Below are 23,355 nucleotides of genomic sequence, written 5' to 3' on the forward strand. Positions count from 1 at the left end.
GCCCATCTGCAAAGAGCTAAAGCTCAATTCAAAAGAGGAGCAGATCGACACCGTAAAGAGGCTCCTCACTACGCTGTAGGAGATCAGGTCTGGCTATCCACTAAGCACCTGCCTCTAAAGGGACCCCGCACCTTCATCCCGAGATACCTTGGACCCTATCTCATATCTGCCATAATTAATCCGGTGGCTGTCAAATTGGAGTTACCTACGCATATGAAAATACACCCAGTATTCCATGTCTCCTTATTAAAACCAGTACAACCAGAAACCCGATTGACTGAATTCCCAGTACCGGTTTTAGTAGATGGAGAACTTGAATTCGAAGTTAAGAACATCCCAGACTCCAAGATCTCCAAATCTAAGTTATATTATCTGGTGGATTGGAAAGGTTACGGCCCCCAGGAAAGGTCTTGGGAACCTTCAGAATATATCCACGCACCTCGTCTGGTCAAGAAATTCCATCTGAATCACCCCTCCAAGCCAAAACCCCCGGAGAAGACATGCTTAGGAGGGGCCTTGAGGGGGGGTACTGTCATGATCACTGCTTCCAAGGAGCCAGGACCAGCCCAACGTCCTTGGAAGCAGGCCCCTAACCCTAATCCTAAGCACCAGCCGGTCCCCACTGGGACCTTTTGGACCTTGTCCTGGTGCCGGTGGCACCAGGCTCATCAAAACCATTGGTCCCGGCACTGGAAGCGCCGGGCTCATAATAGGTGTGAAGATGCTTGGGTGGACTTACCTGCAGCAGACCATGCTGCTTACTTACCAACCACGTAGAAGCCATCTGAGAACAGGGACTACTTTCTTACCTGGGTGGGGCAGCTCCACTCCCTGGATACAGAACTGGAACTCTTCTGGAAACTGGAACTCTTTTCTTACCTAGGCGGGGCCATGGAAGAAGACGCCTCATCACTCCAAGGCTATTTAAACCACGCCCGATAGATGAAGCGTGCTTCGCGTTATTCTGCATCTGCAGCAGAACGCTCACCGAGTCTGCTCCGGCCTTTTTTCTTCCGATCCTGGACCTGCAAGAATCCTACTTACCATTTCAGTATCCAGACATCATCAGCACCTGCAAAGAACAGAAACAACAGGTTAGCAAGGCGAACTTTACATGCAGTGCTTACTTACCTGATCCATCGGCTGCGGCCGTTTCTTCACGCCGCATCTCCACCTGCAAGAACAAAAGCATTGCCATACTTACCGGAACGCTGTGAATTCCAGATTTCTTCGTTCTGCATCGCCGCCTGTGAAGACAAAGTATCGTTAACAACTTACTGGCATTCCGCGGACTCCGGCTCTGCAACCCAACATCTGAAAGGCAAAAGAAAAGACATTAAGCAGGTATTTACTTACATCCATCACGCTCGTCGCAATAAAACGCCTGCAAATTCTCCGGCGTCTCTTAACACGAACTAAGCTGCAAGGAAAGAGACAGTTAGAGCGCTTGCCATACTTACGAACTTCCAAGCGCTTCACTTCATCTTTCATCTCAAGAGCCCTGCAATACATAAGGGAAAGGCATTATACAGAGTCTGCATATAAACGTGCCACGCATGTAAAGACTATAAAGACAAAAGGTGTCCAGAAACTCACCGCTCGTGCAGATAACGACGGTAACCATCCTCTGAATTCAAGAGGCCGGTGTTTCACCAGTGAAGGAACTGGCAACGGCACCCTGCACCAGACGCAGATGGAGAGCCCAGCATTCACCTATATAAGGTGAGCACGTTGACCTGGGGGCTCTACGAAAAAGCTGGGAAGAGAGAGAGAGAGAGGGACATTCAACAACCCAGACCATTAACCCCCATATTCTTTCACCTGCAGAAACCTCACTCTTCGAGTCCGACACACCGTGCGAAGAGGTTCGACCCCAGAAGCCCATCGAGTCCTGCACATCACTTTTCGAGTCACAGACAGCTTCCTGCCAAGACCCGCGCCTCCGTGGGAATCAGGTGAGCGTTACAGTAGTAGGCTGTCTCCCTCTACCTCATCTTCCTCAACCAATGTGGTAAACACATAGCCTACTTCTGCGGGGCACAAAATCCCACCAGCTACCTTGCAAGCAATAAAAGAGGCTGTTGATCCATATCTTTCGAAAACAACAGTAGTCTGTATATAATGCAACACACCATTCCGCAGGGGGAGCAATTTAGAAGTGTTTTTGAAGCTGTAATCAAGGAACATGAGAAACACTGCCCTATACCTTAGATTTAACAGACGTGCAACATCGTCCCCTATCCACCTGCCCCTCCAGATGTGTGGTTGGTGCCCCTTCCCTCATTTCCCTCCCCCACCTTACTTTCTAGCCTCACCTGCAAAAACATTAAAAAAGTTTCCTTTAGGAATCAACTTTCACAGTTAAAAAATAGAACTTAAAAAATAAGCTTACAGACTCCATCTACTTTACATTTTTCATTAAAGTAGTTAGATTCAATAAGATTCTTCAGCATTCCCATTAGCATTTTCTACTATGCTAATGGAAATAAAGGACAATTATATACTAGAGAAAAAGAAAAAAGCACCGAAATAATTTGTCCGAAATTCTTTTCTATAGTATATAATACACACCACAATCCATTGCCATTTATAACTATCCACAGTCCCTGCATTCCCCTGTCTAGCCCATGGACCTCACATGCACACCATCACACAAAACAGCCCTTCTACTCCTTTTACTGTTATGTTTGTAGCATTCCCTCATTAACTGCTTTAAACCATTCACACATATAGCCTATCAACATATTAAACGTCCACCCATCAACTACCACTTAACAGTGTTCTACAAATATTTTGCATCTACATTTCCCCATACGTATACCAAAAATGTTTACATAGTACTCCTATAAATGCACATATCCATAGTGCAGTGATGAAGTGCATAAATAAAAGGAGCAGAACGGATAGACAAGTGCTCATGGGAGCCCAGGAGGGAACTGCCAAAGTATCCCAAGATGGGAGGCCAGAAGCTAACTGCTGCGGCAGAGGAGTCCCAAGGATGGAGTACATCTTAACCGTAACGCCTCTTTAACAGAGTATTGTATGTCAATTAAATAGGTTTTTATAAAGGAAAATGTTTCATAATGTTGCATCAATGTATATAAGTTATTGATAATTCCTCTTTTAACATATATTAAAGAACTAGAAACCCCCTTTAACAAACATATTTTTTGCAACGCATACTTATGTGAGTCGTTATCAGCATAGCATACTCCAATAGGTAAATCGGAGTAGACATTTGTCCTTGCCGAAGGCCAGGCCCTCTGCCCCCGGCAGAAGTTACATTACTATTTTTTGTACTCAATTTCAAAAAAGTAAAACACAGGACAGATTTTCAAAAGCATCCTTTCAGGTCCTTGCTGATGCTCGTTGCACAAATTTGCTGCAATCCCATTCAGCAGTGCTGACTGCAGCCGCAATCAGAATTATTTTCCCTCATTTCAACCTAGAGCTTCAGCCATGCTGCATGCCCCAATAAGTAACTCTGAGTAGGCATTCGCCCGTGCTGAGGGCCAGGCCCATTGTCCATGCACCAAACTTATATCACTATTTTTTGTGCTTACATTTGGACACTTTGGAAAAATAAAACACAAAACAGATTTGCAGAACCATGCTTTCAGTTCTTGCTGATGCTCCTCGCATAGGTTTTCTGTCAGTGCAGCACCTCAGGCTGTAGCCGAAGCTAAATATTTCTTCCTATTGAAACCTAGGGTTCAGCCTTGCTGCATGCCTCAATAATAAATCAGAGTACACGATTATCAAGTATTTGCAGAGCGGTAGAATGGGTAGATCACTGTACTTCATCTAGTACTTTAAACAGAGTACCCTAGTGCTGGTGATGGGGTTCCTTTGTGAAGGTTCCCCTCCGTCTTCAAGTGTTAGGTTTCGAATAGGAGAGTGAGCCCTGGTCACCTCAGCAATGGGGTTTTCAATATGTAACTGTTGTCATAATGAAGCAGTCTTTAAAACCATTGCTGATGCTAAATATATTGTTAGAACTCAGCCGACACGTAATTCGACTCTCTAGAGTCTTTCTTAAGGCATGCGGATTGCCGGCCAGTCATTGCTGCGAGGTTGTGGAAAGGAGTCCAGCATCCAATCCCTATATCTTGTCTCACTAGTGTCGCAAATAATGGTGGGTAATGATTCAAGGGGTGGCTTGGTCACCACATGGGCACCTGGTTCAGCTTGCTTGGCAATTATCTGTTGATTAGCATTGTCTCAGAGTCTATGCTGCGATAGTTACAGAGATCTGTTGATGCAATCCTGTGCAGCACTTCGGGCTGTAGCCACAGACAGAATATTAGCTATGGGCAGAATTTATTTTCCTATTCAAACCTATCCCAATTTTCAAAAGCTTCACCACATAGCCAGACCCTGGTGGCCATGCCCACTTTAACCCCATTGCCAGTCTCTCATGGCCCATGACCACCGCCTATACCTCAGTCACCAATGGTATATCACTATTTTTTGTACCTACATTATGAGACTTTTCAAAAAATAAGATGCAGACACATTTGCAAAACCATGCTTTTAAGTCCTTGCCAATGCTGCTTGCACAAATTTCCTGCAAATCCATCCATGTTTTATTTGTTGATGTACGTACATAAAATAGTCATATAACTTAGCTCCCAGTTGACAAAATCTATTCAGAGTTTGCAGAAAAATTCAAGGTTGGGTCTATAATCTTTTTAAAATCTTTTGTGCACATTCGTCAAATGGCAACAAAGTTATAACCCAACTAAAAATGTTAAACCCCCCCTCTAATTCTGCCTCCATTCTTGACAAAATCCCACCAAACTTTGCAAAAACATTCAAATCTGGGTCTTAAATCTTTTTGCAAACCTTGGTGCAAATTCGTGAAACGGCACCAAATTTATAAGTCTTTCAAATATTTTGGGACATCACTCTAATTTTGTTCCATCTTGACAAAACGGCACCAAACTTTGTAGAACCGTTAAAGGTCACGTCTAGAATAATATCACAACATTTCATACAGTTTCATTGAGTGGCGCCAAAGTTATGCACCGTCCAAAAACTGTTTTTCACCAACCCTGCTATGCAAAAATATGTATGGATGCCCCCGAACATTTGAGATGTTCGCGAACATTACAGGGCTGTCCCCGAACCGTTCGCCGACATCAGCGATGAAAAGCTGCCCGTGTTTTGGCTTTTTATGGTCATATCCCATGCCATCCTCATCACCCCTCACCTTCCCAGAGATTGTTTCATTAGTTTGATAAGTGCAATGTTGTGGTTTTTAATATGTTTTTCCTGCGATGTTTGCGGACTATGGGCTGAGTCCGCGAATCCAACCAACATGGCAGGCGTTTACAAAACATATTACACACCTCGCGCTTTTCAACATCCAAACAGCGGGCGTGTCTGATGTCCCCGGAAATCACGCGGCCCTCTGGGCCAATCGGAGGCTTGTCTGCAGACTGAACCCAGATATCACACATTTTATTACTTACTTTCTGTCCAGTTTACAAAAAATACTGGACGGATTTACACCAAATTTACCAAGCCGCTGCTCCTGCCGCAAATTTGGTGAAAATCCATCCATGCTTCTTTATCAAGCACCTTCTACTCCAAGAAGGGAGGGGGGCAGGCGCATGTGAATCTAAGCAGATACAAGCATCCGAAATACAATTACGGTGAGTAATGTATCCCTTCAGAGGCTTGTGGATCTGCTTAGAATCACATGCTTTGCATAGATTAGCAAGCAGTACTAGTAGAGGGAGGTGGGTTATTAGAAGATAGTGCTGCAAAGAGATGCTTCAGCACCGCTTGTCCCACCTGTGTATCACCGCTAGAATGTGTTTCCAGACAGTGAGGTTGGGTGAAGGTGTTGTGAGAAACCAGTAGGTGTTTCACCCGCTTGTCCCCGGGTATCTGTCATCCAGGTGGTCAGGACACGGCTATCGCTTTTGAATCCAGTTCTCTGGGGTGGACCAGTGCGGGTGAGGGGTCTTCGGGGAGTGGGAGTGAGACACTGGATGGCGAGATGCAGTGTCCCTCTCTTCTCTGTAGCACCTTTGCCACAACCTATACGGTAGGATATGTGGGAACCTTACCCCTCCCTTTCCCTTCTCCAGCACTTTCACATGGACAGCCCGCTCTGGGAGAAAACACACTCACACCTGAGCAGTGTACCTGACATGTCCTGCTACTATGGCAGGCAAAGTCAGGCAATTACCGACAATCATTCACACCTGACTTGCATTAAACTTCCCCACATGGATAAAACGCGGAGCACAAGAGCACACTGGGAATGAGGTGAAGCACACAAAGGGACAGCAGTTTTGCATCGGCAGCTGAACGAGGGGAGAAAGACGGCAAACCCAGAAGCGTTCGTAAGAAGGGAAATACCCTTGACCTTTTCGGCAAGCAGCTGTTACTTTCAAGAAACCTTCAAGGCAGAAAGTGTACGACCAGGAAACCAGAATGAAGAATCCTGCATTGTGTGGTGAAGATATCGAGTAACTGACCAACACGGGGAGGAGCAGCAGCAACCACCATGATATCGTCATTGGGTCCAAGAAAAAAGAAGCGCAAGAAATATTAAACAAAGCCGCTGAGTTGGGGTGACCGATGCAAGGCTGGTCTGTGTTGAAGTCAAGGTGGCAAATGGCAACATTGTATAACGAGCACTGGAATGAACATTGTTGAATGCATGTGATCTCCAAGTTCAAGACAGTTCCACAAAGTCTCAAAAGGAGTCTCTGGGTTCCCTTCCCCAAGAAGACAACACAGTTCCAAAACAAGATCTCTGGGTTCTTTCCCCAAGAAACAAGACAGTTCAAAATGAGTCTCAGAATTCTCCTTCCCCAAGACACCAGCTTGCTCAGCTTTCCAACTTTAAGGTCAGTCTCTCAATACTCAACAACCAGTTCCAGGTCAACTTTATTTTCTTTCTAGTTATTGATAGTTCATACAGATTGCTCCCTTCTGCTACACTTCAGCAATCTCTTTCAGGCACTTATAATTACTTTCTGTATTTTTTTTTGGCTTTCACAGATAGAGTATACCTGGTCTAGGTGAAGTTGTCGGATCACATGATCCACCTATTACAGGTCACACAACCGGTCATCCTTGGCTTGCTTGCCCACACAGGTGCTTCTATAGCTGCACCTGTGTTCTGTTTCACATTCACTTGACTCTCTCTTTGTCAGCCTTTTGGCTTTGCCACAATGTGTTTCACTCTTTAGCAGTCTCTGGACTTTGCTACCATGAGTTCAGTTATAAAGTTCACTTTGTGATGCTCTTTTCCATTCACCACATTGCTCTCACACTCCTTAGCAATGTTCCATTCTTGCTTTATATCGCTTTTCATCAGATTCGCTCTTAACTTGCAATATATGATATTCGCTTTTCATACCAACTTGTCGTTTGCACATTGGTTTCTTAAAAGCTATCATATGTTCACCAAAAGCTCTCATTCGATTCGGTATTCAGTAGTTTCCAGTTCTTGTTTGCTCACACTTTGCAGTAATCATCCAAAACCATTTACTTTGTTTCACGGTATCTTGCACCTTAATTCTCGTTCATTTGTCATTTACTTTTTGTCGCGTAACAGCCCCAGGAGCGCCCCGGTTCGAGTAATCCCTTTCCTCACTCACCGGTCTCGGGCGTCTCCTCCAGGTGGCTGTCACATCCTGCTCTTCTCTGCATACACTTTCTTGGTGGATGGCGAGACTCGTTCGCAGTTCACTTCTCTCTCTCTTTCTTTCTCTCTGTGGGTCCCCGGCAGCTCTGCCTATATCCCGCTGCCACAGTTTCTTCCAGTTCTCGCCGGCATCCTGGTTTCCCAACTGGACCACCTTTGGCTGCCTTGTACGCCGCAGGATTTCTCTGTCTGGAGGTCTCCCTGCTGGTCTTCCTCTGTTCTCCCTGACTCCACTGTTTAGGCCCCTGCAACCTTTTAACAGGTTGCAGGTGTAAGCCTTTAGGCTCAATTGCCTGAACACAGCATTCTGGACATGCCTGATCCTTACACCAATCTCTAGGCCTCTCCCTCGTCTCAGTAGTAGAATGGTGAAAGGATCTGTTAGTGTGCATTACTCTTAATCACCTCTTCTTTCATTACTCTTAGTCATCTCCTCTCTCTCTATCTCTCTCTCTCTCTCTCTCTCTCTCGCTCGCTCTGTGGGTCGCCAGCAGGTCTGCTGACGTCCTGCGGATGCTGCCGGTGACTTCCAACAACTGGATCCCTTCTCCGGCCAGCAGCTTCTGATGCAGGCATTGACCAGTGAGGCTCCCAATACAATACTGTGGCCCTCGCACTGCCTTTCCTAGCCCCATCGCCACAGTTCCTTTCAGTTCTCTTCAGCGTCTTGGTTTCCCAACAGGACCACCTTTGGCTGCCTCGTACTCTGCAGGTTTCCCTGCTGGTCTTCCTTTGTTCTCTCCAACTCCACCTTTTATATACCTGCAACCGTTTAACAGGTTGCAGGGGTGAGTTCTTAGGCTCAATTGCCTGAAAACAATTAGTGAAGCATTCTTCTTTGCGGTCGCTTTTGAAGCGACCGCAAACATAAATACAACGTTATTGTGTTGGAAAACGCTGCGGTTTTTCTTTCCAAGTTTCTCAGGCTCCTCCGGCTCGGAGGAGCCTGAGAAACTTGGAAAGAAAAACTGCAGCATTTTCCAACACAACCGCGTTGTTTCTGCCTGAATCTGCTTTACCATTTGGGGCTCTCGGGCTCCCCGTGGGGAGCCCGAGAGCCCCAAATGGAAAAGCAGATTCAGACAGAAACAACGCGGCATTGCGGAAAACAACCGCGTTGTTTCTACCTGAATCTGCTTTCCCATTTGGGGCTCTCGGGCTCCCAGAGGGAGCCCGAGAGCCCCAAATGGGAAATCAGCTGCAGGTAGAAACACTACGCGGCATGTAATCATAACCGCGTGTGTTTCTGCCTGCTGTGGCTTTCACTTTGGGTCTCCGGTGCTCCCGTGGGAGCACCGGAGACCCAAAGTGGTAGCCACAGCAGGCAGAAACACACGCGGTTGTGTTGGAAAACGCTGCGGTTTTTCTTTCCAAGTTTCTCAGGCTCCTCCGAGCCAGAGGAGCCTGAGAAACTTGGAAAGAAAAACCGCAGCGTTTTCCAACACAATAACGTTGTATTTATGTTTGCGGTCGCTTCAAAAGCGACCGCAAACATAAATACAACGTTTTTCAAGCTGCGGTTTTATTTCTAAGTTTTCCGGGCTCCTCCAGCCCGGAAAACTTAGAAAAAAAACCGCATCTAGTGCTTATTTTTTGTAAAATAAATAAATAGCACTTACTGAGATTCAGCTGCAGCTTTCCTGCTCTGGTCTCCGGTCCCCGTCCTTCGCCTACATCACTAATGAAGGGAAAGCCACCCAGCGGTAGCCTTTGTTTACTACAGCTGGCTGGCTTTTCCTTCATTAGTGCCGCAAAAGCCAGCACAGGAGGGCCTCCATTTCACAAAATGACTGCGCCCCTGTGCTTGCTTTTGCGAATTTTGAGCTTGAATAGCTCAAAATTTTACATAGGAAGTTTTAAAACGGAGAATGCTAGTATTTTTTTTTATGTGGCCTATCTATTTTTTAAATAAAAATTTTTACTAGACCATCCCTTTAAAGAAGCATCATGCTGGAGGATGAATTCCTTAGTAAAGTCTGATAATTTCAAAATTGGGCTTTGGCATAAGGTCTGTTTTAAGGTCATCTAACAGATTTCGTCTTCCTCTTCTCATTTGATCTTTTGGTGCTCAGCCTTTTTCAACTTGTCGATAAATTGTGAGGTTTTACTGGAGAAATTCTGAATGAAATGGCAGTAGTAACCGATTAGCCAAAAACAGACCCTCAGGTCTTTCTCCGTTTTTGGCTGGGGGGCATCAAGAACTGCTCCGACATTCTCCTGTTGTGGTTGGAATGCGCCATTATCCACAAAGAAACCCAAGTACTTAACTGCAGATTGGGCTAGTTTACACTTTGTGGGATTAGGGGTCAGCCCAGCTTTCCTTAATACTCTCACGACTGTGTAAAGATGGTACAGGTGGTCTTCCTAGGACTTGCTATGTATCACTATTTCATCTATACAGGGTCTGCAAATTCTCAGTATGGATGAAAGATTTTATCCAACATTCTCTGGAATGATGCGGGAGCATCATGTAGACAATATGGAAGACCTTGAACTGAAACAGTCCTATGGGAGTAGCAAGGGCATTTTTTTCTCCTCGTCGGGTTCATGTAGCAGAACCTGTCAGTATCCTTTTGTGAGATCTATTGTGGAGAGGTAGACAGCATTACCCAGCCTGTCAATAAGATCGTCGATACGTGGCATTGGGTAAGCGTCAAAGGCAGAGATGGCATTCACCTTTCTAAAGTCTATACAAAATCTCCAACTCCCATAATGATATGCCAGGACACAATAGGGGAGGACGAGGGGTTATTAGAAGGCTTGATGATGTTGGCCTCAAGCATGGTTTTGGCCTTGTGGATGAGGGCACCCTTTCTAGAATCTGGTAATCGGTAAGGTTTCAAATGTACCACTTTGCCTTCGGGAGTGCAGATATGAGGATAAATACCCTTCACTCTTCCGGGCTACTCTCTGAACACATCAGTAAACTGTCTTATCATTTAATTATTTTTATTTTTTGTGTTTATAAAGCGCACAAACAGCCCTGAGGCATTTGGGCGCTGTTACAGAAGGCTTACTTGGTTACATAAGTGCTTAGCGTAAAGTACAGTTAGGTACAGTCAATCAGGTAGGAGCAACACATTACAAGCCACTCCTCATGTTACGGGGGCTTAAGCAATAGATGCAGGTAGAATCGGTAGGAGCAGCACATTACAGTCAATCAGGTAGGAGCAGCACATTAAAAGCCACGCCTCGTGTTACGGGGGTCTTCAGCAACAGATGGAGGTAGAATCAGTAGGTGCAGCAATTTACAGTCAATCAGGTAGGAGCAACACATTACAAGCCACGCCTCATGTTAAAGGGGATTAATGCAATAGATGCAAGTTCAAAACGATGGAAACATACATTACAGAGCTATACCTCTAGTTACACGGGGCTAGTTAAGAAATGCAGGAAAAACTGGTAGGAGCAACACATACATTACAAGCCATGCGCCACACCTCACGTTACGGGGGGCTTAAGCAAATAAGATGCAGGCTAAGTCCGGATAGGTGCGAGGATTAAAGAGCTCAAGTGCAGAGCTTAGGTGAGTACCGTCTCTGTTCCGCAAGGTGCTGGCGGTGTGCAGGTCAGAGGCAAAGTATAGGTGACATAGGTGAGGGACAGAGTGACGTGAGTAAGGAAGTTAAGTGTTTCTTACAGAGGCGGGAGAGGGGTATGCAACTACCGTCACTCTTACCTTAGGGCGAACCGGTGCGACAGGTGTAGACAGGGAAAGACATGGCCCTTGCACACAGCCCTTTCAAATAGGCCCGGCTTCACGTCCCAGCTCTGTCGGGACTGTGGATTTGATGAATATTGCAGCCAATCAGCAGGCAAGGGTACGAAGCTGGTGGCCATCTTCAACATGTCTATGAAGCCATTCTGAACCATATCGATATTGGCTGGCTCAGGCTCTGTGCCCCGATGGAAGGGGGGGGCACATCCTTCTGCTCGAGGTGGCGGCAGGTCATATAGATCTTGTTTTTGGTTGTTACTAAGATCAGGTGAAATTAGAGCAGTATTATCTGTATCGTCTGGTAACAGACAGGAAAATATGATGTCATTGGACTCTGAGGGATTTTCTTTCCATTCCTTTAGCAAATGTATGTAGTAGACTTGTGTTTTAAGATGATGGTCCGGTTGTAACATTTTATAATTACACGGACCCATTTGTTTCAGAACCTCAAATGGTCCAAGCCATTTAGATATGCTTTTATTTTCATAAGTGGGCAGGTGTACTAGCACCTTTTGACCTATTTAAAAAACCTTAAAGAAACCTTTTTTATCATAGGAGGTCTTCTGTTGTTACTGTGCTTTAACCATGTGAGTCTGTACTAAAGATCTTACAGCCGTCAAGTGCTCTTTAAGCCTATTTGCAGTTTGAGAGAGGGTAATTGGGGCTTCTTCTTTCCCCTCCCAAGTTTCTTTTAACATATCCAGGACATCCCAGGGTTGCCGTCCATACAGTAGTTGAAAGGAGGAAAAGCCTATGGAAGCTGAGGCGTTTTCTTAACTGCAAACAGGGCTCATGGAATAATTTAATCCCAGTTCTTACAATCATGTTCCACCAATTTCCGTAGTATGGTCTGTAGGGTTTTATTAAATCTTTCCACAAGGCCATCTGTTTGGGGATGATACACTGATGTTCACAGTGAAGTGTGTGAGAAACCTGAGCATATTCTCCCTCCAATTCCCCATGGATCCTTTGCGCAGGTGGCCAGGTAAAGGTCATCGCTCTTGGATCCCGACCCTGGGGGTGGACAAGGGAGGGAGGATAACCTGGGTGGAGGGTCCTTGGGGATTGGGGAAAGACTACTGGATGGCAAGACATGGTATTCCCTGCTCCGAATATAGAATCACCCTCCCTTCCCTCATCCTTCATGGGCTATGTTCACTCCTGCCCTATCTCTCCTTATAAATGTCTACCAAGCACTGAGAAGGGGAAGAGGCAAACAATGCACACTTCCTATGACCAACAACACCCTAGTACTCGGACGAAGAAGAGAGGTGTAAGTATCGGCAGTACTGAAGGTCAGGTAGGTCCCATTAATTGGGCTTATTATCGCCAGGCAATTCTAGTTAACAACACACACCTGTGACCCCTTAACAGGGCTCAGGTGTATAAAGGAAGTAGAGGCAGTGATGTGAGAAGAGAAGGAAGAGAAGGAAAACCGCTGAGTTGCAGTGTGACCAGACAGCCTGAAGACTGGCCACAATTCCAAAAGACCTAGAGGTCCCAAGAAGGACAGGTTGCATGGAGTTTGAAGGACTGGGAGCCTTCATAAGCAAAGGCGGGCAGGCGCAGCTGTCAAATAACTAACCTGCTGCAGAAAGGAGCAGGAAGCAGAACGAGCGTGGCCCGCGTTCATTGTGAAGAATCAAGAAGCCGGCATATGCGAGGATGTGTCCGGCTGGAAAGCAGAATCAATGTGGTCTGTTGCCCGACTACTGAAGAGGTGAGCAGGAGCAGCTGGGACAGCCGCAGGATAGACCCGAAGAGCCGGTGAGTGTCAGAAGACACAGAAGATTGGGGAGCTCCCGTGGGACCATAGGCAAGTAACGGTCCATAAGCACAAGTGGGTGTAAATGCTATTGAATGCCAAAATAAATGAAAATGGCTTTATGAATGAAAGCCCATCATCTTGAATACCAACTAAGTGAGAACTCCTATTTAATTAAGAACAAATGATATTGAGTATCCAACGAACACTTTGAAGTTAAATTGACAAATGGTGAAAGTCAAATTGTTTATCAACAAATTGAACAAATACTTAAATATGCGAACTACAACTGTGAGGCAAAAGCTTTGTGAACAGAACTACAACAAGTGACAAAGTGACCAAACAGTGGCAATTCAAAGTATTCAAAGTACAACAAGTGGCAAATTGAACAAATACTTGAGTATACGATTTACAAATGCGAGGAAGATTTGTGAACTTGTGGCAAAGTAAAGACTGGTGCAGAAAAGGGTTGCAATCGCCAAAAGGAAAAACAAGCGTGAAAATAAAAATGAAGCCCAAAGCAGAGGGGCTAAACAAATCTAAGGAGAGACTTATGCTTGTGTGACCTGTAATGGGTGGACCATGCGGTCTGACAACTCCGCCAAGACCAGGGAGCTCCCTATTATAAAGATCACAGTCACCCTGAAGCAAGCCAAGCAGAAGCGTAGGATTCCTAGACGCGTGACCTGTAATGGTGGACTGTGTGGTCTCATAACTACGCCTAGACAGGGGAACCCTTAATGATGACCAACAAAGATCATTGTAAGTAAGCCACTGACAACTGTGAACTACTTGATAAGGCAAGCCAGAAGGCAGATCAAGTGAACCTGTTGTTTTCCTACATTAAACTAATGACTTTAGAATACATAATACATGGAAGTCTTGGGGAAGGGAACCCTGGAACTTGAAGGAGCTAAGAAGTTTTATCTTGGGGAAGGGCAACCTCAAGATCTTTATTTTGTGTGAACTATACCATATTGAGCTTGGGAGAACTTCAAGGCATGGCTGGCATTGGTGAAACACACAGCTATTGGAGCTGTATTAAGCCTGAAGTAGAAGGCCCAAAAAGAACTTAAGCTGAGACTTTCCTTTTGAACACTACGTTTAAGAAGAATACAACACTTAGTTTATTTTTAGATGTAAGGGCAAGCATAGGTTTTGGACACAGACATAACTTTTATTTGAACATTTAGACACAGACTTTCCTTAGTTTTCTTTAGGCAGGAGAAATCCCTACCATAGTTATAGGGCAAGTTATGTCTTATACCATCCTGACATTTAAATAAAGCTCTTTGAAACTTGAATTATGTTGTCTGTGTCATCTCTTGACACCATGCCTGTCTCACAAGTGATGTGTAGCAGTTGTTTAACCTCCCCCATAAGTTTGTTCATGAAGGTAGAGCCCTGGTGAGTTAATATTTCCTTCGGAAATCCTATTTGGAAAAAGAAAGGGAGCAGCTGCTTCAAAATGTGTTGTGTTGGCTCTGAGGGAAAAGGCCTCTGGATATCATATAGCGTAGTCCGTGATGACTCGAATGCATTTATTTCCCAGTTTGGAAGTTTCTAGGGGGCCCAAAATATCCATATCAATACTCTTGGCAATGGATTTAAGGGAACAGGTGGTGGCATATGGGGGGTGTTCTTCTGGCAGATCTCACAAGTGTTATGTCAGTATGGATTCATGGCTAGTAAAATGTATTTGCTATTTGGGCCTGGGTTTTGGCTTGTCCCAGAAGGCCTCCAGTCAAATGTGAATGGGTCATTTCTAGGACCACCTGCTTATGACTCTTAGGGACAACCAATTGTGTGTTTACCGCGCCCACAAAAGTGGTGTCCCCTTTATATAAAAGTCCATGGTTAAAAAAGAAAAAGGATACGCCCTTTCTCATGACCTTCTGGCTCAGATAGGACCTGCAAAAATGCTTCAGCCATTAAGGAGTTGTTCCTTTGGGTAAACCTACATCTGGAAGTGTCTCAGGTTCTTCCTCTATAGTTTTTCTAGGTTCAGGGTTGGGAGGGGCATCAGGTGTTTCATCTGCCTCTCGAAAACCTGGAATACCCCCATCTGTTCCCTCTTTCCCTGGTTCCTCCTTAGCCCAAGTAAACACTGCTTTCTCAAGTACCACTTGATGGATTTGGAATGGATCCTTCCTATGATTTTGTAAGAACACTTTAACATCACCTCTGTAGTCTGGCTCTATACCTCCGGCTAATACATCAACTACAAACCGCCATTCCAGCTCAGATTTAGGTGCTAGCCTAATATATGTAAGAGGAGGCGGAATTATGATCAAATCGGTGAGTATCAGTCTTCATTCACCTGGGGGAATAATCTCCTCCCTATTGTTGCAAATATCAAACCCTTTGTGGCTACTGATGGGTCTGATGGTCTGGCACTTAGCTTCTCAAATTTTAACGTGGCCCAACTTGTATCAGTTGAGCCGCATCCCACCTCTTGCACCATTTATGAAGACATCATGAAGCAAGACACACACAACAGATTTACAGTTCAAATAACAATGGTTTATTAACTTAAATGTCAGGATGGTTGAAGGCCTATCTTGTCCTATGCTAAGGTGGGATTTCTCTACCTAAAGAAACTAAGGATAGTCCGAGTCAGGAAGTTCAACTTAAAAGTCTGTCTGCATCCGATGCCTATACCTGCCCTCACAACTAAAGTTAACAATGTGTAGGGATGTCAGCAAGAAAAGAAATAGTGTTCCAAATAAAGTCCTGAGCTTCTCCCAGCTCTGGGCTTACTTTCCAGCTCCCCTTCCCCAAGTTTAAGACCGTTCCACAAAGTCTCAAAAGGAATCTCAGCGTTCCCTTCCCCAAGAACTCAACATAGATCCAAAACGAGATCTTGGGTTCCTTTCCCCAAGAAACAATACAGTTCAAATTCAAAAGAAGTCTCAGGATTCTCCTTTCCCAAGACACCAGCTTGCCAATTTGTATTTTAAGGTCAGTCTCCCTATATTCAGAAAACAGTTCCAGGTCAACTTTATACTCCTTCTAAATATTGATAGTTAATACAGATTGCTGCCTTCTGTTTCACTTCAGCAATTCCTTTCAGGCACTTACTATTAATTCCTGCATTTTTCTTTGGCTTTCATAGATACTTCTACCCGGTCTAGGCGCAGTTGTCGGACTATACAGTCCACCCATTACAGGTCACGCAACCGGTCACCCTAGGCTTGCTGTAGCTGCACCTGTGTTCCCGTTAACAGTCACTTGGCTCTTTCTTTGTCAGTCGTTTGGCTTTACCACAACATGTTTCATTCTTTGCCAATCTCTGGGCTTTGCCACCATGAGTTCAGTTATACAGTTCACTTGTGGTGCTCTTTTCCCTTCACCATGTTGCTCTTGCACTCCTTAGCAATGTTCCATTCTTGCTTTATATCGCTTTTCATCAGATTTGCGCTTAACTTGCAATATATGATATTCGCTTTTCGCACCAACTTGTCGTTTGCACATTGGTTTCTTAAAAGCTTTCATACATTCACCAAAAGCTCTCATTCAATTCGGTATTCAATAGTTTCCCGTTCTTGTTTGCTCATGCTTAGCAGTATACAGTAAAAACCATTTACTTTGGTTCACCATATCTTCCACCTTAATTATCGTTCATTTGGCATTCCTTTTTGCCACGTAAGAGCCCAAGGAGCGCCCCCGTTCCAGTGATCCCTTTTCCTCACTCACTGGTCTCCGCCGTCTCCTCCAGACTGCTGTCACCTCCTGCTCTTCTCCGCATACACTTCCTCGGTGGATAGCAAGCCCCGCTCGCAGTTCGCTTTTCTCTCTCTCTGTAGTTCCCCGGCAGCTCTGTGCATGTCCCGCTGCCACAGTTTCTTCTAGTTCTTGCTGGTATCCTGGTTTCCCAACTGGACCACATTTGGCTCCCTTGTACTCCCCAGGATTTCTCTGTCTGCAGGTCTCCCTGCTGGTCTTTCTCTGTTCTCCCTGGCTCCACCTTTTAGGCCCCTGCAACCGTTTAACAGGTTGCAGGTGTAAGTCTTTAGGCTCAATTGCCTGAACACAGCATTCTGGACATGTCTGACCCTTAGACCAGTCTGTAGGCCTCTTCCTCATCTCAGTAGTAGAATGGTGAAAGGATCTGTTAGTGTGCATTACTCGTAGTCAACTCTTCTGCATCCCAGAACTATAGTGGAATCAATGGGAGGAATTGAGGGAAGAGGTTTTACAACAGCCTATGAAGGCACGGGGAGGAGGATGTTGGTTCTCATTTGGAAAAGGGAGATACCATGTCTCGCCTGTGGATTTCTTACCCCTGTTCCCCAAGGACCCCTCACCCGCGTGATCCTCCCTTGCATCTCCACATCCAGGATCAGGATCCAAAAGCGATGGCCTTTTCCTGGCCACCTGACACACACACACTGTCAGAACTCTTCCACTCAAGACTCTTGCTCACGTAGCGTGGACGAACAGTTCTTCTGACCAATATACCCCTATGAGTGATACAACACACAGAGGAGTCAATTAGCAGGAAGAAAGGAACCCCAGACGATGGCCGGAACAACTTCTTAGATGTGACACCAATACGATCTGCAGAATGTTGTCCAGATGCTGAGACCCGATATGTCTACTGCAACAGGAAGTAAACAATAAGAAGAACCCCAATGAATGTTATGCCAGAACAACCAAAGAACAGAACTGATGTAACACAATTCCAAGGACTCAACGCAAAAGTGTAGTATTAGTATACTGCCCCCCCACGAACATGCATAGTAAAATAAATTCAGACGTGATGACGAGTAAACAAGACCTACCAGTGTTCCACACAATAGAAAAATTCCAAGTAAAGCCCGACTGTTGGTAGCAGTCAAAAACCTATCCCGACGGCACGAGGACGCCTGATGCTAGGGTGATCCAGTCACAAGTCCCAGAAGGGATCACCGGACCCGATGGCACAAGGACGCCTATCAGGAAGCCACACACTATTGGCAGTCTCTAGTCACTGTGTGTGTAAAACTTGAAGGGCTACCAACAATCAGGCGGCGGAACTAAATTCAAGAACCAAAACCGGAACACAATCCAATATCAATCCGGGCAGCAAGTCCAGGTGAGCAATAGGCAGGCGAAGTACAAGGACAAAAACGAAATCCAAGAGAAGGTCCGGTGAAAATCCGGGTCACAACACGTTCCGAGCAGACAGAAGCAAAGGCACAAGACAAGGCAGTCCTAGAGCAAGCAGGGTCGGCAGCGTGAAATCAGTAGATAAGTGGACAATCCAAAAAACAGTCTGCAATACAAAGGCAAGGTCGACAACAGGAAACGAGGAAAGAAACAGCAAGAACAAACAAAACTTCCGTAGTGCTGCAATCAGAAGCACCGGGCTAAAGCAAGGAGCTTCCTTATTGGCCAGCGGTGTCACATGATCGGGAAGCAATGCGTGAGCGTAACGAGGAACCCAATCTCCATGGCAACCTCCAACGCTCCAACAGTCGGGAGCGCCCCGTCACAAAGACCCGTGATCGGGAGTTCCCTACTGTGGAATTGGTGCAACCCTTCGTGCTACGGCGAGAATTATAGGAATGAACAGGATCATACTATACTGGGCGTGCAAGTGCTGTTTACGTATGTCATCATGAAGTTGGGTCAGATCCTGAGTACATGCGGAAACAGCAGGATTAGAAGGCAAAGCCCCCCAGTGGCATAGGTAGTGAGCGAGGATGACGACCACTCAAGGCAAAAAATGGGCAAAACCCCAGTAGAAGCATGAACTGAGTTATTATAGGCAAATTCTGCCATAACCAGAACGGACAACCAGGTTTCCTGGTGCTGAAGAATGAGGCAAAGCAGATATTGTTCCAATGTAGCATTGACGCGCTCCGTTTGTCCATCGGTCTGAGGGTGATAGGAACTGGAATACCGATCCTCTATGCTAGAGAACCCGTCAGAGAAGGCCAGAAATGCGATGTAAATTGGCTGCCCCTGTCAGAAACTATGATTTCTGGTAAACCAAAGAACCTGAATACATTTTGCAAAAACAAATCAGCCAGTAACGGAGCCGAGGGCAACCCCCGACACGGAACAAATAGGGACATCTTAGAAATGTAATCAACGATCACCAATATAGTATCATAACCACGAACTACAGGAAGGTCGACTAGGAAATCCATAGACACCATCAACCAGGGGTGATCTAGAACTGGCAGAGGATGAAGTAGACCCACAGGTTTAGAATGTGTGCCCTTACTCTGTGCACAAACAGCACAGGACATAATGTAAACAGACACATCCCGAGACATCGATGGCCACCAACACCATCGCTTCAAGAGATTAGGGTCTTCCTAAGGCCAGGATGGGCAGCTACTTTGGAGTCATGACACCATTGTACTGCCTTGTTGCGGTTCTTCTTGTCGGGTAAGTAGATCCTTCCGTGTACATAAGGTAACTCCTGTACCACATCCATGTTATACTCAAGGATTTCTGATGGGTTAGAGGGGACCCGCTCCTGAATATCCACCTTCATGGTTGGTTGCAAGACACAAGCACAAACCACTTGACTGAAATACACTGAGTTGACGAAAGAGTGTGTGAAGCTCTGGAGTGGAACAGAAACACTTCGGACTGGGATAAACAAGTGAAAACAGCACCCTGAGGTGTCAGGAGAAAGAGACTGAAATACCTTAAGTACAATTTATTTGGAACTACATTTGGAACAGTTAGCCATTACAGTGGCCCCTGAAGAACTTTATATCGGGGAAGAAAATCTCGAACAGAAGCAACAGTTAAGCATCTTTTTAGTTGTTAAACCCTTTAGATGTATGTGTGTTAGTTTTGCTATTAATGTGGTAGGCTAGTATAAGATTTGGGCTAGGGACTTTATGATTTGTATTTTCCTTGAACCTTTGAGTTTTAGAATAGGGAACTTAACACTTTGAGTTAATTTTAATTATTTTAGTTTGTTATTTTCTTTGAAGCTGGCCAAGAGGTCAGACTAACTGTAAAAGAATATCATAAAAATCCATGAACATGACTTCCCAGAGTTCAGTCCTACATCTGGTTCACCACAGGCTCGAGGCACAGAGCCTTAAATCACGGATGCGAATACTCGTCACATTGTTGCTCCATGGTGGCACCACACAGAGAAAAGGAGGAGGACTTAACCAATATTTCTAACATTTGCTGCTAAAAACACGTCATAGGTGGGGAAGGCAGGGCCATATTGGTCAGGGGAAGAAGGCCAATGTCCGAAGGAGAGCGAGCATAAAGGCTGGAACAGCAAGTGGGATTTGTGGGTAATTCAGGTGAGGTAAGTGGACTTGGAGGTTAAAGACCAAAATACCAGCAGGAAGGAGGAGGATGCGGTGGATTCTGTAGGTGTTGTGTCAAGAAGGTGAGTTATTGGCTCAGTGAGTGCAAGGGTACTGCTTTGTGAATCAGCATAACTGTGAAGTGGGTGAAGATTGTTTATTTAGTATAAGGAGTGTTTGTTAAGTGCTTGTGCAACTGAAAGACAGATGTGTTGTAGTGAGTGGGTGGAGTGGTAGGAGTAGAGGAGTAAAGAATTGGGGGAAGGAGAGTAGTAGTGGGAAGAGAGTGGTAGTGGTGGGAGGAGAGTAGCCGTGGGAGATGGTGAAACTAGTAGAAAGGGGAAGTAGACAAGTGGAGTTGGGAGAGTTAAAGATCAGAGGGACTGAAGAGTGGTGGGAGGAGTAAGTTGGATGGGTACAGTAGTAAGAGTAAAATGGCAGAGTTGAGCTTGGACATGAGTGAACAGGCTAAACCAAACAGATCAAGTGCACAGCACCATCCAACTCCCATTACAATACTAATAACTGGATAGAGTAGGAACAGCTAGTAAATCCATGAGGGAGGTTAGACAGCCGGCGCTTCAGGAGTTATCTCCAGTGTAAGACAAGTGCGTAAACAATAGGGGTTACCATTAGGTAGCACTAACTGTACAAACTGAGGATATGGACGCCTGGATTAGGGATGAGATACAAGAGAGAGAGAGACGTGGACGGCCTTAGAGCCCACACAGAAAACATTAATAAAGAGCCTTGAACTGTCTGTTAGACCCAGAGTATTTTCTGTGCAATCTGGGATACAACCTACTCCTTTACTATATTTACTAGTGATAGGCACACTACATAAAGGATAGTGATTGGAAAGAGACGTAAAATGGCCTTTAAAACACAGTTATAATAGTCACATCGGATCCCAACACCAGCACTAACAACGTCACTGTGACCCTAAACCTCTCAGACATCTGGAAAATACAAATCCACACATCACAGTAAATGAAGGTAGGGAAACATTTCTAATGCACAGCCAGAGGCCACCAGAAGATGAGACACACAGGGGTGTACTTTGCTAAAGGGAACTCCAGAGATTTTCCAGTGGGCCTCTCCACCATGGGGCTATTTTGTGTGTGCACCCGGTTTTTCTGCACCTATTTCACTCGCCCCATAAACCCCTTCCTTCCATCTCTCATCCCCCACATCTCTTTACAGAAAGGAATGTGTAAAAGTGTCCAGGATGATATTCCTCACTCTTTACAAATGTTATATGTCCATTTTATTTATTAGTCCCTATATAGAGGCACATTTGCTTTTAAATTCTCTATGTGGGTCCATGTTCTTCACATTTTCACCGATTACACAATATGGTACATACATTGGTGTTTAGGTGCGTCAATTGCAAGTATAAACCAGGAACCTTGGTTTCCATACCAACAGTTCTAGGTGCACCATGAACATGATCATGGAGTCCTGGATTCCAGAGTTTTCCATTCACCATATCATGTAGGACTCTTGAACGCCAACTCTTCCTGTGCACAATAAGCAAGAATCCATGTTTCCAAATAGAGAGTTTCCCATGCACTGAAGTGTGATTCAGGAAAGCTGGTCTCTAGAGCCAATAGTATGGCAAAAAGGTGTGGGGAAAAAACAGACCAATATTGTATTTATTTACACATAATTTACCCTTCACCTGCTCAAACATCACTGATTTAGAAACACAGGTGAAGGGATTCATCCATTATTTTGCAATGCATCCTAAACCAAATTCTCACCAATGTTCAGGGAGTGCAGATGTGCCAGGCCAGACATCGTCTGAGAAAGGAGGGAGACTGGGTCCAGATCACAGCAGTCAAATCCAGGATTCTCAACATACTGAGGATTAGAAGAAAGCAGGAGGAAGGGGCAGTAAGGAGATGAAGTGCATGGAGGCAGAGAGCAGAGAAGAAGAGAACATAGAAAGTAACCGAGAAAAGATGAGCAAGAAAGGGCAAAGTGAGAGGGAGTAACAGAAAGCAAAGAAAGTGGGAGATGGAAAGAAAGCGGGGGAAGGAAGTAGTGAAAGGAGAGAGAATATAGGAAGGATATGAGGGGGAGAGGAGGATCGCAAATTAAGATGGAGAAGGAAATGCAAGGAGAAGTATAGGAAGCAGGGGGTCAGAGGAGGAAAAAGAGAGATGGAATAACATATGCAAACAAGGTATGTGATGAGAAGAACACAGAGGGGAGCATGAAGATAAAAGAAAGGAGAGGTGGAATGGAATAGAAGATGAGCAAGATATTAATTCATTTTAATAACAATTTGTTCTTATATGACAAACCAATTTCCATTAAAAACACATTAGATAATAAATTACTCAGAATTAACCAATCAATGACATACGAATATGCTAGGTATTTGGTGATGTCATGCCCAGGCTGCAGAGTGTGTCCTGCTGTGAGCCTGTGCTGCACAGTGCACTCAGTCATTTGCCCAGACATTACAATCTATCCGGCCTTATGCCTGGCTGGATACAGTGCCCACCTATGACCAGGACTTGACAATACATCATGACTAGTGCATTGAGGGGACAGTAGCCCCCAAGTTGCCAGTTTCCCATAGCTGAATCTCAAGATAATGTCTGCCCCTTTCCATTTTCCCTTTATGCCAGGGTCTCACCTCTTGCATCGTGGCAGCACACAGCTCCGTTGCAATGTACTGGAACTGCTTGTCGCGCTCCATGCAGAAATAGCGTATAACATTTGGGTGCTCATCAGACTCTCGCAGTAACTGCACCTCCCGGTCAACAAAATTAAAACATTCAGGCAGGATCCTCTTCACAGCCACATTACGTTTGTCAAAGGAACCCCTGAAGATAAAGGATATCATTGAGCATGACAATAAAGGACCATGAATCTCACCATCCTTGGCAACAAGATACATAGTGGCACAATAAACCAC

General features: G+C 45.1%; 1 protein-coding gene across 1 annotated transcript in view; it reads right to left on the reverse strand.

The window, feature by feature from the left end:
- Nucleotides 1-23,355, reverse strand: part of ERN2 (endoplasmic reticulum to nucleus signaling 2) — a 1,116,259-nt gene that overhangs the window by 302,041 nt on the left and 790,863 nt on the right. Inside the window, exons 15-16 of the mRNA XM_069647392.1 lie at nt 23,074-23,263; nt 22,190-22,289 (exon numbers count right to left, since the gene is read on the reverse strand). Of these exons, the coding sequence (XP_069503493.1) occupies nt 22,190-22,289; nt 23,074-23,263 (290 nt within the window). The remainder of the gene's footprint in view (nt 1-22,189; nt 22,290-23,073; nt 23,264-23,355) is intronic.

Source organism: Ambystoma mexicanum, chromosome 2q (genome assembly GCF_040938575.1).
Source record: "Ambystoma mexicanum isolate Mex_15411 chromosome 2q, UKY_AmexF1_1, whole genome shotgun sequence".
In the NCBI taxonomy this organism is placed as follows: domain Eukaryota; kingdom Metazoa; phylum Chordata; class Amphibia; order Caudata; family Ambystomatidae; genus Ambystoma; species Ambystoma mexicanum.